General features: G+C 36.5%; 1 protein-coding gene across 1 annotated transcript in view; it reads left to right on the top strand.

Moving 5' to 3' along the window:
• The window catches only part of NAB1 (NGFI-A binding protein 1), a 37,977-nt gene that overhangs the window by 11,801 nt on the left and 13,395 nt on the right, over positions 1 to 12,781 (top strand). The window contains exons 2-3 of the mRNA XM_006147817.2: positions 4,791 to 4,924; positions 8,110 to 8,161. Coding sequence (XP_006147879.1) covers positions 4,791 to 4,924; positions 8,110 to 8,161 — 186 coding nt within the window. The remainder of the gene's footprint in view (positions 1 to 4,790; positions 4,925 to 8,109; positions 8,162 to 12,781) is intronic.

Genomic DNA, 12,781 nt, shown 5'->3' with positions numbered 1-12,781 from the left:
TTTGCTGCTTGTTTTTCTTGGTTTCTGGTAAGATGATGGAAGGAATACCAGAACATTGTCTCCAGTTTATGTTGAAAAATTATTTTCTGTGGTGTGTATGATCTGGTGTCTCTGAAATGTCAGTTAAAATGGCTGTTATAATCAGAGGTTCCCCATAATTAAGATTTAAGAACACAGAAAAAACCTAACCACATAAAAAGTAATTTGAAGGGTCTTTAAGGGTCATCGTAGTTGCTGTCATGCTGAAAGTGAAGTAAAGTGAAGTACATTTTATTTAGGAAGCCATTTTTTAAATGATATTTTACTTAACGATTTTACTAATATCATGCCTATCAAAAGCATTCACAGAAAGAATTGATCTATTAGTGATTATTTAGGAAGAGAGATGAAGGTTGAAAATAATTATTCTTTCAATTATGCTTTCATGTTTATCATAGACCTGGGCTTTTTTTTTTTTTTTTTTTTTTAATTTTTTTATAGATATTTTTGCTATAGGGCATGTGCACTTGCTCAGACAGAGACATAGAGACAGAAAGTGAGAAATCACCCCCCAGAGGGGATGGTCACGCCACAATCCCTTCTCCTCCATTCTCCTCTCGGGATCTTGGGCATGCACGCACATGCGCCCGGTGTGAGTTTTAAGCCACCGGGCCCGGGACGCGAACTGCGGTTGACTACATGGGAGTCCAGCGACATAGCCATTACGCTAACTGCTGGTTCCTGACCTGGGCTTATTATTAACCCTTGCTATCAATAGCCAAATTAATTAGCTTAGAATAAACTAATTAAGTTATAGTTAGAAATTTGGGTGGAGGATGTTAGGTGCCTACACAACACCATGTACTACTGAATACCACCGTATTCTTAATAGATGAACTACTTGCTTGAAAAATATAATGTATTATATTTTTATAAATGTATTAACTTAAGAGTGTTTCTATGCTAGGCACCCAGGATAAGAACTGTTAAGTCTAATGACAAACTGGGAAAAAAAAAAAAAAACAAACCCTCACTACAGATGATAGTTATTTTAATACAAAAAGTATTAAGTTTTAAAGAATTTTTTATTTTATTGCTGTTTTAAAATTTGGCCAGAGAACAGGAAAAGTGAGAAAGCAAGTTGCCAGGTCTGGTCTTGAACTACACTCACCCCATGTGGGAGTCTAGTACCCCAACTACCATGCCACCTACTGGCCCCCATAAAGAATTTTGAAGTCCATAAGAAAATGAAACATGGTAAAAGGAGAATCAGGCAAATGCCGTGAACAATTAGATTTTAAAATAATATGAAACATTTGACAAAGGTTCAGTTTCACAAAGAAATGCAAATTATAATCAAGTACCATTTAAAATATATCAAATTGGTCTTTTAAAAGATAATAACCAGTGCCGGTCAAGATTCTAGAAAATGGATTCTCTATTTTATTATTAGTAGCATTTTGATTTGGAGCAAGTTTCCTAAAGGGTAATTTGGTGAAATATAAAAATTTTTAAAAATTGAGTATATTCTGGCCAGCAGGTGGTGTAGAGGTTAAGACACTGGATCCCATATGGCCAACTGTGCAGTTTAAGTCCTGGACCCAGGGGCTTGAATACCATGCTGGACACTCGTGTGTGGGTGCCCAACATCCTGGGAAGAGAATGGAAAAGGAATTATGGTGTGGCCATCTCTCCTACAGGGTGATTTTTCACTTTCACTCTTTCTCTCTCTCTTTGTCTCTCTGGAGAGTACACACGCCCTAAGTGAAAATATATATATATATATTCTGTGATCTGATAAGTCTGTTTATAGGAATTCCAAAGAAATAATTGGATGTGTTATATGTGTAGTGATGCATATTTAAGAATGTTCCTAGCAGTTTTGTTTCAGTACCTAACAAAAAACTACAGGTAGTTTAATGTCCAGAGTAAGCTGGTTTAAATAATGTACTGCTGTATGATGGATTAGTATATATATAGATTGTTTTTGAAATGATAAAGAATATTTGAATTCATTCGTCAGTCAGCACATAGTTTTTGAGCCTCCTTCCCTCGCCAGATGTTGACGTAAGCAAGCCATTTTTTTGCCTTAACTCATGATAAAAACAAAAATAGAGCATACTTAGTGATAAAAAGATTAGAAATCCATATATAGTTACGTTTATATGTACACAGAGAAATACTGGAATAATGTACATTAAACTAATAGTCATTCTGGATGGAAAGATTGTATGCTGCATTTATTTTCTTCATTTGTCTCTGTAGATTTTGAAAGTTCTGGGGGTTTTTTTGTTGCCACAGTGTGCATGCATCCACCAGAGAGAGAGAGAACCCTTTACCCCCAGTTGGTCGTGGTCATGCCACAGTCCTTTTTCCTCCATTTCTCCATGCTGTCAGGATCTTAGGGGGCAGACCTAATGCACCAGTGGTCAAGTGCCATGCACAGGGAGCCAACTTCAGTTCAAATCCTGGCCCCTGCAGCTTGAAAAACACGCCAGGTGTGTGTCTCCTCCTTTACTTCTAGTAGAGCCCTTGGAAATAGCGATACTATCCCATTGCTTCTAACAGAAAAAGGCTCTGAGAAGTTTTCACATATCCAGAGTCATATAGCTAGTAAGTGTCAGGTCTATCTGCCACTAGATCCCATTTTCTTGATCCCATGTCTTGATCAAATGTATTTTTTGCCATTGTTTTTTTTAAATTTTTAAAAAAGCCTTGTTTATCTCTTGGGAGTTCTGTATCTCTTCAGATTGACAAAATTATATGAAAGGACATATCTTCTAGTTTACCATTAAGCAGTTTTAGGTTTTGTTTAAGGTAACATTTGCTATTTTGGTCAACTAGAAACCTTATGCTGGCAACATTTAATAGTTTGAATTGTGAAAGGGTAGGATTAGATGGATCTTAGAGGTTAGTCTCAAAGACATTGATTTTTTTCCAATATAGCCCTAATTTGTGGTAACTGATTTTAATAAGTGATTTAATAAATATTTAGCCCAAATTATCTTTCATTCCTTTCGAAGAATTTTTATGTCAGTTCACATTTTTTTAAATATATATGTGGGCCAGCAGGTTGTGTGGTGGTTAAGGCACTGGACTTCCACATGGCCAACTGTGGTTTGAGTCTTGGGCCTGGGAGAAGTTTTCACATATCCAGAGTCATATAGCTAGTAAGTGTCAGGTCTATCTGCCACTAGATCCCATTTTCTTGATCCCATGTCTTGATCAAATGTATTTTTTGCCATTGTTTTTTTTAAATTTTTAAAAAAGCCTTGTTTATCTCTTGGGAGTTCTGTATCTCTTCAGATTGACAAAATTATATGAAAGGACATATCTTCTAGTTTACCATTAAGCAGTTTTAGGTTTTGTTTAAGGTAACATTTGCTATTTTGGTCAACTAGAAACCTTATGCTGGCAACATTTAATAGTTTGAATTGTGAAAGGGTAGGATTAGATGGATCTTAGAGGTTAGTCTCAAAGACATTGATTTTTTTCCAATATAGCCCTAATTTGTGGTAACTGATTTTAATAAGTGATTTAATAAATATTTAGCCCAAATTATCTTTCATTCCTTTCGAAGAATTTTTATGTCAGTTCACATTTTTTTAAATATATATGTGGGCCAGCAGGTTGTGTGGTGGTTAAGGCACTGGACTTCCACATGGCCAACTGTGGTTTGAGTCTTGGGCCTGGCAACTTGCTTTCTCACTTTCCCCTTCTCTTTTGTCTTTCTCTGGTGAGCGTGTGTGCTCTATAGCAAAATTTTTAAAAATGTAAATTAAATAAATAAATCTTTTTCTTAAAAAAAAAGAGGCCAGCAGATGGCATAGTAGTTACAGTGTTGGACTCCCACGTAGCTGACTGCAGTTCAAGCCCTGGATTCAGTGGCTTAAAAATCACGCCAGGCACACGTGTGTGTGCCTAAAAGCCCAGGAGGAGAAGGGATAGCAGCATGGCCATCCCCTCTTGGCGGGGGGTGGTGGGGTGGAGTGTGGGGGGAGGCAGCGTTGATGTATTACTTTTCCCTGTCATTGTTTCTCTCTGTTTCTCTCTGGTGAGCACACCTATGACAAGACAAAAACTTTGAAAATACGTGTGTGTGTGTGTGTGTGTGTGTGTAAGAGAGAGAGCATTTGTACTTGCTTCTGGCTAGGGAAATATTGTCACTTAATCATAGAATCAAATCATTTGGGTTTTGTAAGAAAAATGAGATACAGAATATATTCTACTTTATGTTTGTTTTTCTCCTCTGTTGATATAAGTTTTTCTATGTATCCAACAACAAAAATAGCATATAAATGAACATGGCTATATACAAAGAAAGGATATAATCAGTATGGCTGGTTTGATTAGTTCAGGGTCTGCAAAACAATAGATGAATTGATTTTCTTCTGAATTTTTTTCTAAATTTACTATAGGCACATGTGCTGGCCAGAGAGAGACAAAGAGGAGGAGAGAGCAAGGAAGTGAGAAAGTACCCCCAGCAGGGATAGCCACACTACAATTCCTTCTCCATTCTCATTGCAGGATTTTGGGCATTGAACACATGTGCACTTGTCTTGTTTTTCTAAGCCACCGGGTTTGGGACTTGTACTGTGTTGTCAGCCATGTGAAATCCAGCTGCTTATCCACCATGCCACTGGCTGACCTGTGAAATTTGATATTAGGAATAATTAGGACTAAATACTGTCCTGATTTTTATGAATTATTATTTTATTATATAATGATGTAACATTCTTATATTCTTGCATTTTACATATTAATGAAATGAAAGTGTTTACGATTTTTAAAACTTTATTTTGTCTCTACAGCTCACTGTTAATGAAGCGGCTGCTCAACTATGTGTGAAGGATAATGCCCTGCTAACAAGAAGAGATGAACTTTTTGCCCTGGCTAGGCAGATTTCTCGAGAAGTCACATATAAATATACTTACAGAACCACAAAGTAAGTGTTTAATTGGTAATATTTTTGCATTGCTTGATAGTGAAGTTTGAAATATCATCCACTGATAGAATATAAGCATTCATAAAATTAAAACTGACTTTTCAAAACATTATTGATATAGAGATCTTTGTTGTTTTAATTCTTTTCTGTTAAAAAAAAAAAAAAGTTCTTGGGAACCAGCAGTTAGCGTAATGGCTATGTCGCTGGACGCCCACGTAGTCGACCGTGGTTCGCGTCCTGGACCCGGTGGCTTAAAACTCATGCCAGGCGCGTGTGCGTGCGTGCCCAAGATCCCGAGAGGAGAAGGGATTGCGGCGTGACCATCCCCCTTGGGGGATGATTTCTCGCTTTCTGTCTCTATGTCTCTCTCTGTCTGTCTGGCGAGCGCACGCTCCCTGTAGCGAAAACCTCTGCCCCCCAAAAAAAAAGTTCATGTTTTTCATGAGAGCATGCACGTGTGTGCAAGAGAGGGAGAGAAACAGGCACCCCCAACACCCTTCCTTTAGCCCCTAGCTGGTCAGAATTTGGGGGCATGCGTATGTACCTGTGCAGATTGATAATGCTATGCCAGCACCACTAGGGCTGGGCCATCTTTCTCTCTTTTGCAAGATGTAGTTCTTCAGTTTTATAGCACTGTTTTAGACATTTTTCTCTCACATGCACTTTGATTTTGAGTGTGATAATGGGAGCAGTCATGATTCATTTATAGACTTACTTGTATACCCACCAAGTATGTGAATTTATTGAACTCTGAAGAAATGAAGTGGCATCCTTTTGCAAGGTGTTTGCAATTTAATGGAATTAGCAGAGTATGTAAAAAGACTCTATATATTGACCAGTATTTAAGGGACAATTGGAAGGTACTATTATTACTAACAAATGGAATATGGAGTGTGAATTTAAAATAAAAAACATTAATGTTAAGAAATAATAGTAGTTTAAAAATCTATTGTAAACATGTCAGATTATTCTTCATCTTATTCTTGCTTGAACCTAGGCATTGTCTATAGGTATAGCACCATTTTGATTTTTGTTCACTTGGTTCTTTGTGGGTCTTGATTTCCAACCCACCATCTGTTGTGCATAGATCTGCTCTCTGAGTAGGTGCAGATAATCCCTTGCATCAGAGTAACTGATGCAAAAGTAGTAACTGATGCAGAGTAACTATACACACTGCTGTAGTAACTGACACAGAGTAATATATACACCGTCATTTTTACCGTTTGTCAAAGACAAAGGTAGCAAACATCTGTATTGCTACCTTTGTTGAAAATTTCTATCTTGAGCATCCTTCTCAGTCCCAATAAATCTCAGTCTTTGGGATGGAACTTGGAGCTGGACTATCACTAACATCCTAGATGGTTCTTATGCTCACACAGGTTTGAAAATCACCACTTTCCTGTTGTTACTATTTTCCCTAACTCATTCCAATTTCATTTCCCACCCTACCTTGTGGCTACCAATTTACAGACTGACAATAAGTAAAATTAAGTAGACTAAGTGAACAGAGTAAGAATCTAAGCAACATTTTAGGATTATTGACTAGATTTTTGGGAGGAGGGGATTGAATAATCAAGAGCTGACTCAGTGATTTTTCATTTTCATCACATACAATTTTCTTTCTTCAATTAATATGTATGGTTCAAGATGTCAAATAGTGCATGAGATTCATAATGAAACTTAGTAGCTCCTGCACTCTACCTCCTTGCCACTTCTCATTTCCTCATCTGGGATGCTTTCCATTTTTTTTTTGCTAGTATTAATATTTACACTTTTTTAAGGTTAACTATATTTTAAAATATATTAACACTATTATGTAATTTAGAACCGAAAACCACATGAAAAGGTAGTACAGGGGCCAGCTCTGTAGCACAATGGTCAGATGCTGGGCTGAGGAATCTAGATCTCATGTTGCCAACTGGGGTTCGAGGTAGCCCCATTGGTATCCTGCTGGGTATAGGGGAACATGCCCAGGATCCTGATGAAATGGAGAATTCGAGGAAAAGGAATGCGGCATGACCAGGCCTCGTGAGCATACTCTCTGTGACATCTACCTCTTTCTCAAATATATACCCTCTAACATTAAAAGTAATACAAAAATGTGCACTCCTATTCCTGCCTCTTTTACCCTGCTTCTGTCCACAATGTAGGTAGTTCTAATACTTCACTTACATCCTTCTCCTACTTCTTTATGTACGTGCAACTATATACACTGTCCTTCTCACCTTTTATCAAATACAAAGCTAGCAAATATCTGTGTTCTGTATTTTACTTACATTAATATATTTTAGAGATCTCTCTATTAGTATGCATACATCTATATAGACCTTCCTTACATTTTATAGCTGCGTGGTATTGAATCGTGTAAGTGGGCTGTGATTTCAGTCTCTTATTGATGGATACTTGTGTTTTTTCTCCACTTTTGTTATTGTAAATATGACCACAGTAAATACCATCATACATGTCATATTTTTAATTCTAATGTGTACTTTTTTCCACATTTTTAAACATCTTTTGTGTTGGGATATAACTTAAAATTCATGGCTTGTCATGGTTTAATTGGCAGTAGTAGTTTATAATGGTCCATAATAAAATCGTGTCTTAATGATTGATGGAGTGTCATTACATTTGTATCTGAGATTCCCAGCAAAGAGATTTCTAGGTTAAAGATAATACATCTGTAGTTTCAGTAGCTAGACAAAATGCATTTTAATCTCAAGTAATCTTAAGCATTCATCTTAAATGGTCATTTTTGAGGTTTTTTCCTAAATTGTTCCTATTGAACCATAAAGAGATATCCTCCCTGTTTTTTTTTTTTTTTACTTCTTTCTTGTTTTGTGATAATCATTAAATATTTACTTAATTTTCTCTATAGGATTTCTTAAATAATGGCCTTGACAGATGTGTCATATCTACGTTCTCACTTAATTTTCATTGGAAATGATGAATTATTTTTATTTTTTATTATCTTAATGTTCAGTATAGATATTTCATTTTTGGTGTTAAAACTTCACAGTTATTTATTGGATCATCAGAAAAGTCATGATGCATTTTTCTGTGCAAAAAAAAAAGAAAGATGCGTCATGACTTTTCTGACAACCAGATGTTTTGGTAGACGGTTTTAGAACGAGATGCCTTTGGAATAAAAAAACCTCAGGTTTTTCTCTCTCTTTCCTCCCTCTTAGGTCAAAATGTGGAGAAAGAGATGAATTATCCCCGAAGAGGATTAAAGTAGAGGTATGCTTGAATATTATATTTTCTTAGCTAATAATGTTTTTTTTTTATTACTTCTTTATTTTGTTTTGAGAGAGAGAGTTTTGTTTTAGTGTACATATGCTCGACAGAGACAGAGACAGTGAGAAGACATGGCCAGAGTGATGGCCATGCTGTAATCCCTTCTCTTCCATTCTCCTCTTGGAATTTTAGGCATGCATGCACATGCACCTGGTGTGAGTTTCACACTGCTGGGTCCAGGACTTGAACCATGGTCGTCTATGTGGGAGTCTAGTGCCTTAACCACTACGCCCCCTGCTGACCCAATTGCTTCTATTTTAAGATCATTAAAAATAGAGTAAAATCTTACTAATTCAAACAAAAGGGTGGTTCTATAAGCTAGAAAAAATATAAAATCTTTTAAAATACAGAATTTTCTTACTTTGAAATATATATAATTTAAATTAGATGAACAAGGAAATGCTTGAAAAGGAAATTACAGTGACTAGATTAATGGTCAGTTTAGCAAAGGTGGCTTTGCAGATTAGTGTTTTTTGTAGATTTAAAACTCTTTACTGATTAAACTATTCCTTTTATAATCTTACTTCATTAATCATCTTATCAAATATATCCAGAGCTTGTTTATATTGGCAGAAGGAACTCACAATTTAATAGCTGTAAATTGTGGAGGCTTTATAACCAAAGCCTCTTAGAAGATTATGGTTGAGGCTGTTCTTCCGATTTAGGCCTGCAAGTGGTCAGGTGGAAGTTAAGCAAGAAAAAGGTTACTTTTCTTAGGGCTTTTAGAACTATAGAATGGTTTCAGAACTACTGTTCCTTAATTTGAATAATTTTTATAGAGTCTAGTCTGCATCTGAGCAGAAATTTGAAGTCAGGCAGCTCTTTTCCTTCCTTCCTTTTCCTCTTGGCTGGAGGATGAGGGTAAGTGCTCTCTTACCCATCTTATTATTTAATTTCAGATGAAAGCACATAAGCTATGTTTCACTGCCCTACATTTTCCATCATCAAATTATACTTCCTGAATGTCTATCTTATGGCACTAATTCTTTTTTCATGCCAAAGCCAGAGTTATTTTACAAAAACAAAAGTCCCTTTTTTACTTAAATCTTTTCAGTTCCTTTCTGCTGTTTCTAGAATCAAATCTGTACCTTTTTCTGAGGCATCAAAGACCTTGAGTGGTCCGACCCCAGCTTGGATCTCTTACTGCTTCTGCTACTGCACTTCCCCGTTCTTACTGTGGTCCAGCCAGGCTGACCCACTTTTTGTTCCTGGAACGTGTCAAACTCATCTGTGCCTCTGTACTTATCACTTGTTCCCCCACCTAGAGCTGTTGTTTCATAGATGGCTTCAGGTCACAGCTGAGTTTTCCCTGACTTCCCTGTCTCTCTCCTAAAGGGGTGACTCCCAACCCAAAATCACTTGGCTTATTCTTCTGATTGACTTTGTTTGTTTTCTAAGAAGTTCCTCCTATCTGAAACTATTATATATTTGTATTTAATTCATTATCAGACTTCCCCATTAGATGAGAATAGGGATCTTACCCACTGTGTATCCACTAGTTTATACTCAAAGGCTTATAACAGTGCTGTGCACGTAAGAGATACTTAATAAAATTTGTTGGAAGAAATAATGAGTGGCTCTGAGTAAGCATCTTTGACTTCTTAAAGCTGTGTCTTAAAGCAGTGGTTCTCAAAGAAAAGTTTTGGTCCCTCAAAAAATAATATTTAAAAAAAAACTGTACTTCTATAATCTACTCCACTGTTAGCTCTATAGTAATGTTTTGGGATGGGTTAGCCTTATTCACTGTTCAGAAGTTTGTTAAAATTATCTAAAAGACTACATGGAAATAAAGTCTAACCAGTGAAAACGATTTTATCCTGCTGTGCCTCAAGGTAACAGTCAGAAGAGGTTCCCTGTGGATTTACCTGTTAGTGAAAGGAAGGCAGGTGAACAAGGGAACTGCCAAGAAGGCCTGTGCCACTGGAAGACTTAAAGGAAAGCTTCCGTTCCTTTAAATATTCTACTAGAGATAATTGAATTATAGCTCTATATGATTACTATATTGTTTTTCTAGCATTCATAAAACTACTTGAACAGTTTTAGATTGAGAATTAAGATAATCAATGTTTCCTTTATCTGTGAATAATGGTTCTTACCCTTCCTAAATAAGACAAGTTACTAATCAGCCCCAAGCTTATTTAAATGCTTTTATAGATGCAAAACTTTTCATTTTGTTTCGCAGAAATAAATAAGTACTTTTGTTTTGAATTTAGGACAATTGTTCACCTTAATTTTGTTCGTTTGTTTTTATTTTTTTGCTTTTTTTTAAAAAAAGACTTATTTATGTTAATTTTATTTATTCATTTGCTTACTTTAATTTGACCAGAGACAGAGAGAAAGTGAGAAACCAAGCCACTGGGTCCAGGACTTGGACTGTGGTCAACTATGTGGGAGTGTCCAGAACCTCAACCACCATGCCACCTGCTGGCCCCTTTCATTTTGCTTGATTTTTTAAGAATTTGTATATTGTAGGTCATCAATATCTTTTCAAAGCGTGTATTTTCTATGTGTATACCTACATAGATATATAGTATAACCCCTTGCAGAATATATAGTACTGATATATATCCTTGTCTAAATTCTGTGTTAGTGTACTCTCAGTCAAATTTGAAATATTGGAACTGTTCATTTTGTCCTAGAAGTTGCTACTGACATAGATAGTATTAGCCGTTTGTTTCTAGGTTTTTGCCATAGGGTTTATGCACTCACCACTCACCAGAGAGAGATAGAGACAGTGAGATGGAAAATAAGAAATCACCCTCTGGGGATATAGCCACAGTGCAATCCCTTCTTCTCAGGATTTTGGGGATGCCACCCGCCACATGTACACACACGCACAGTCAGTGTGACTTTCAAGCCACCAGGTCTGGGACTTGAACTGTAGTTAGCCATGTGGGAGTCCAGCACCCTCACCACCATGCTACCTGCTGGTTTTCACCAAGTGCTTTTGTCCACCCTTTGTGTGCCTACTGGGAGAGGGAGGATTTCTGGCATGAAAAGAGATTAAGAGATAATATTAAAAGAAGGGTAGGATTTCAAAAGGTAGGGATGCAGTGTGAGGGCTGAGGTTGGCATTATAAATTACCATGGACAAAGGGACAGAGTTAAGAGAATACTAGGCATGTTTAGAGAATAACAAGTAGACCAGTTTGTCTAGAGTGTGTGAAACAAAGAACCTCATAAATAAAACAAGAAATTTCTAGAATTCTTTGCACATACTTTTTCTCTTATTTCACGTGAATATTTCTTCTGTGCTTCTCAGCTTATTGTTGAATATTTCTTCTGATTCTCAGCTTATCGTTCTCTATTTAAAGAAAGTAATATAAACGTAAGCTCAGTCCATCGTAAATTATGGCAGATTCCTAATTAATGAAACATTTTTCTCTTTTTACTTTTATTTTTTAGAAATCCTTTCAAACAAGCAATAACCATGCACGCAAGTTACTGACTTTCTTCCATCTTAAAAAGATCATTTTTGCAATGAACAAAAAGAAATGTAATGTCCAATAAATAAAATAGAAATGACATCAAAATAATTTGAAATGAAAAGAGAAACATTTTGGGAACCAGCAGTTAGCGTAATGGCTATGTCGCTGGATTCCCACGTAGTCGACCGCGGTTCGTGTCCTGCACGCAAGTTACTGACTTTCTTCCATCTTAAAAAGATCATTTTTGCAATGAACAAAAAGAAATGTAATGTCCAATAAATAAAATAGAAATGACATCAAAATAATTTGAAATGAAAAGAGAAACATTTTCTTGCCTGCTATTATGAATGCATTAAGATACACTAATAAAGATAGTTCTTTTCTACAGCTCACTAGCATCTTTTGTTGTTGCTAAATGTTCTGTTTTTCCGCTCTGTACGTGAATGAAGTTATAAAATACTTCTCTGATTTTTCCACCTAGAAAACTCTTATTATGTATTAAGTATTTCCCTTTAAGGATAGTAAGCTACTTACTTGATTTCTAATAAAACATTAGTATATACATATACTGAAGTACTCAGGAAAATCCTTGTCCTTAAAGTGCACTTGTCTTTATAGACTGTGTTAGTCATTAAAACTCATGGAGATTTTGAATTTTGTTTCTTTTAATTCCTAGACTACATGAGATAGACACTGAGGATAGCCTGCTAGCTTGAGTAGGCCTTAAGGAACCCACCATTTGAAATGAAATCTCTGGGGAAAAAAACCTCTTCAACCCTATGAGTTAGTAAATGAGATTTGGGAAATGCTTCACCTGGTCAGACTAGATGAATAGCTTGTCCACGTGGATTATAACTTTTCTGTGTGAATCCACTGTCAGCTAAAATGGAAATGAGATTATGTTTATACTTTTCCTTTTTATCAGAGACCCCAAATCTTCTAGCTCTGGGCAGTTGTAAAAATAACTACTTTTGGGAACCAGCAGTTAGCATAATGGCTATGTCGCTGGACTCCCACGTAGTCGACCGCGGTTCGTGTCCCGGACCCGGTGGCTTAAAACTCACGCCAGGCGCGTGTGCGTGCATGCCCAAGATCCCGAGAGGAGAATGGAGGAGAAGGGATTGCGGCCATCCCC

The sequence above is a fragment of the Tupaia chinensis genome, unplaced genomic scaffold, assembly GCF_000334495.1.
Source record: "Tupaia chinensis unplaced genomic scaffold, TupChi_1.0 Scaffold000225_1, whole genome shotgun sequence".
Taxonomy (NCBI): Eukaryota; Metazoa; Chordata; class Mammalia; order Scandentia; family Tupaiidae; genus Tupaia; species Tupaia belangeri.
Note: the sequence above shows the minus strand (reverse complement) of the source record. Positions and strands in the feature narration are given on the sequence as shown.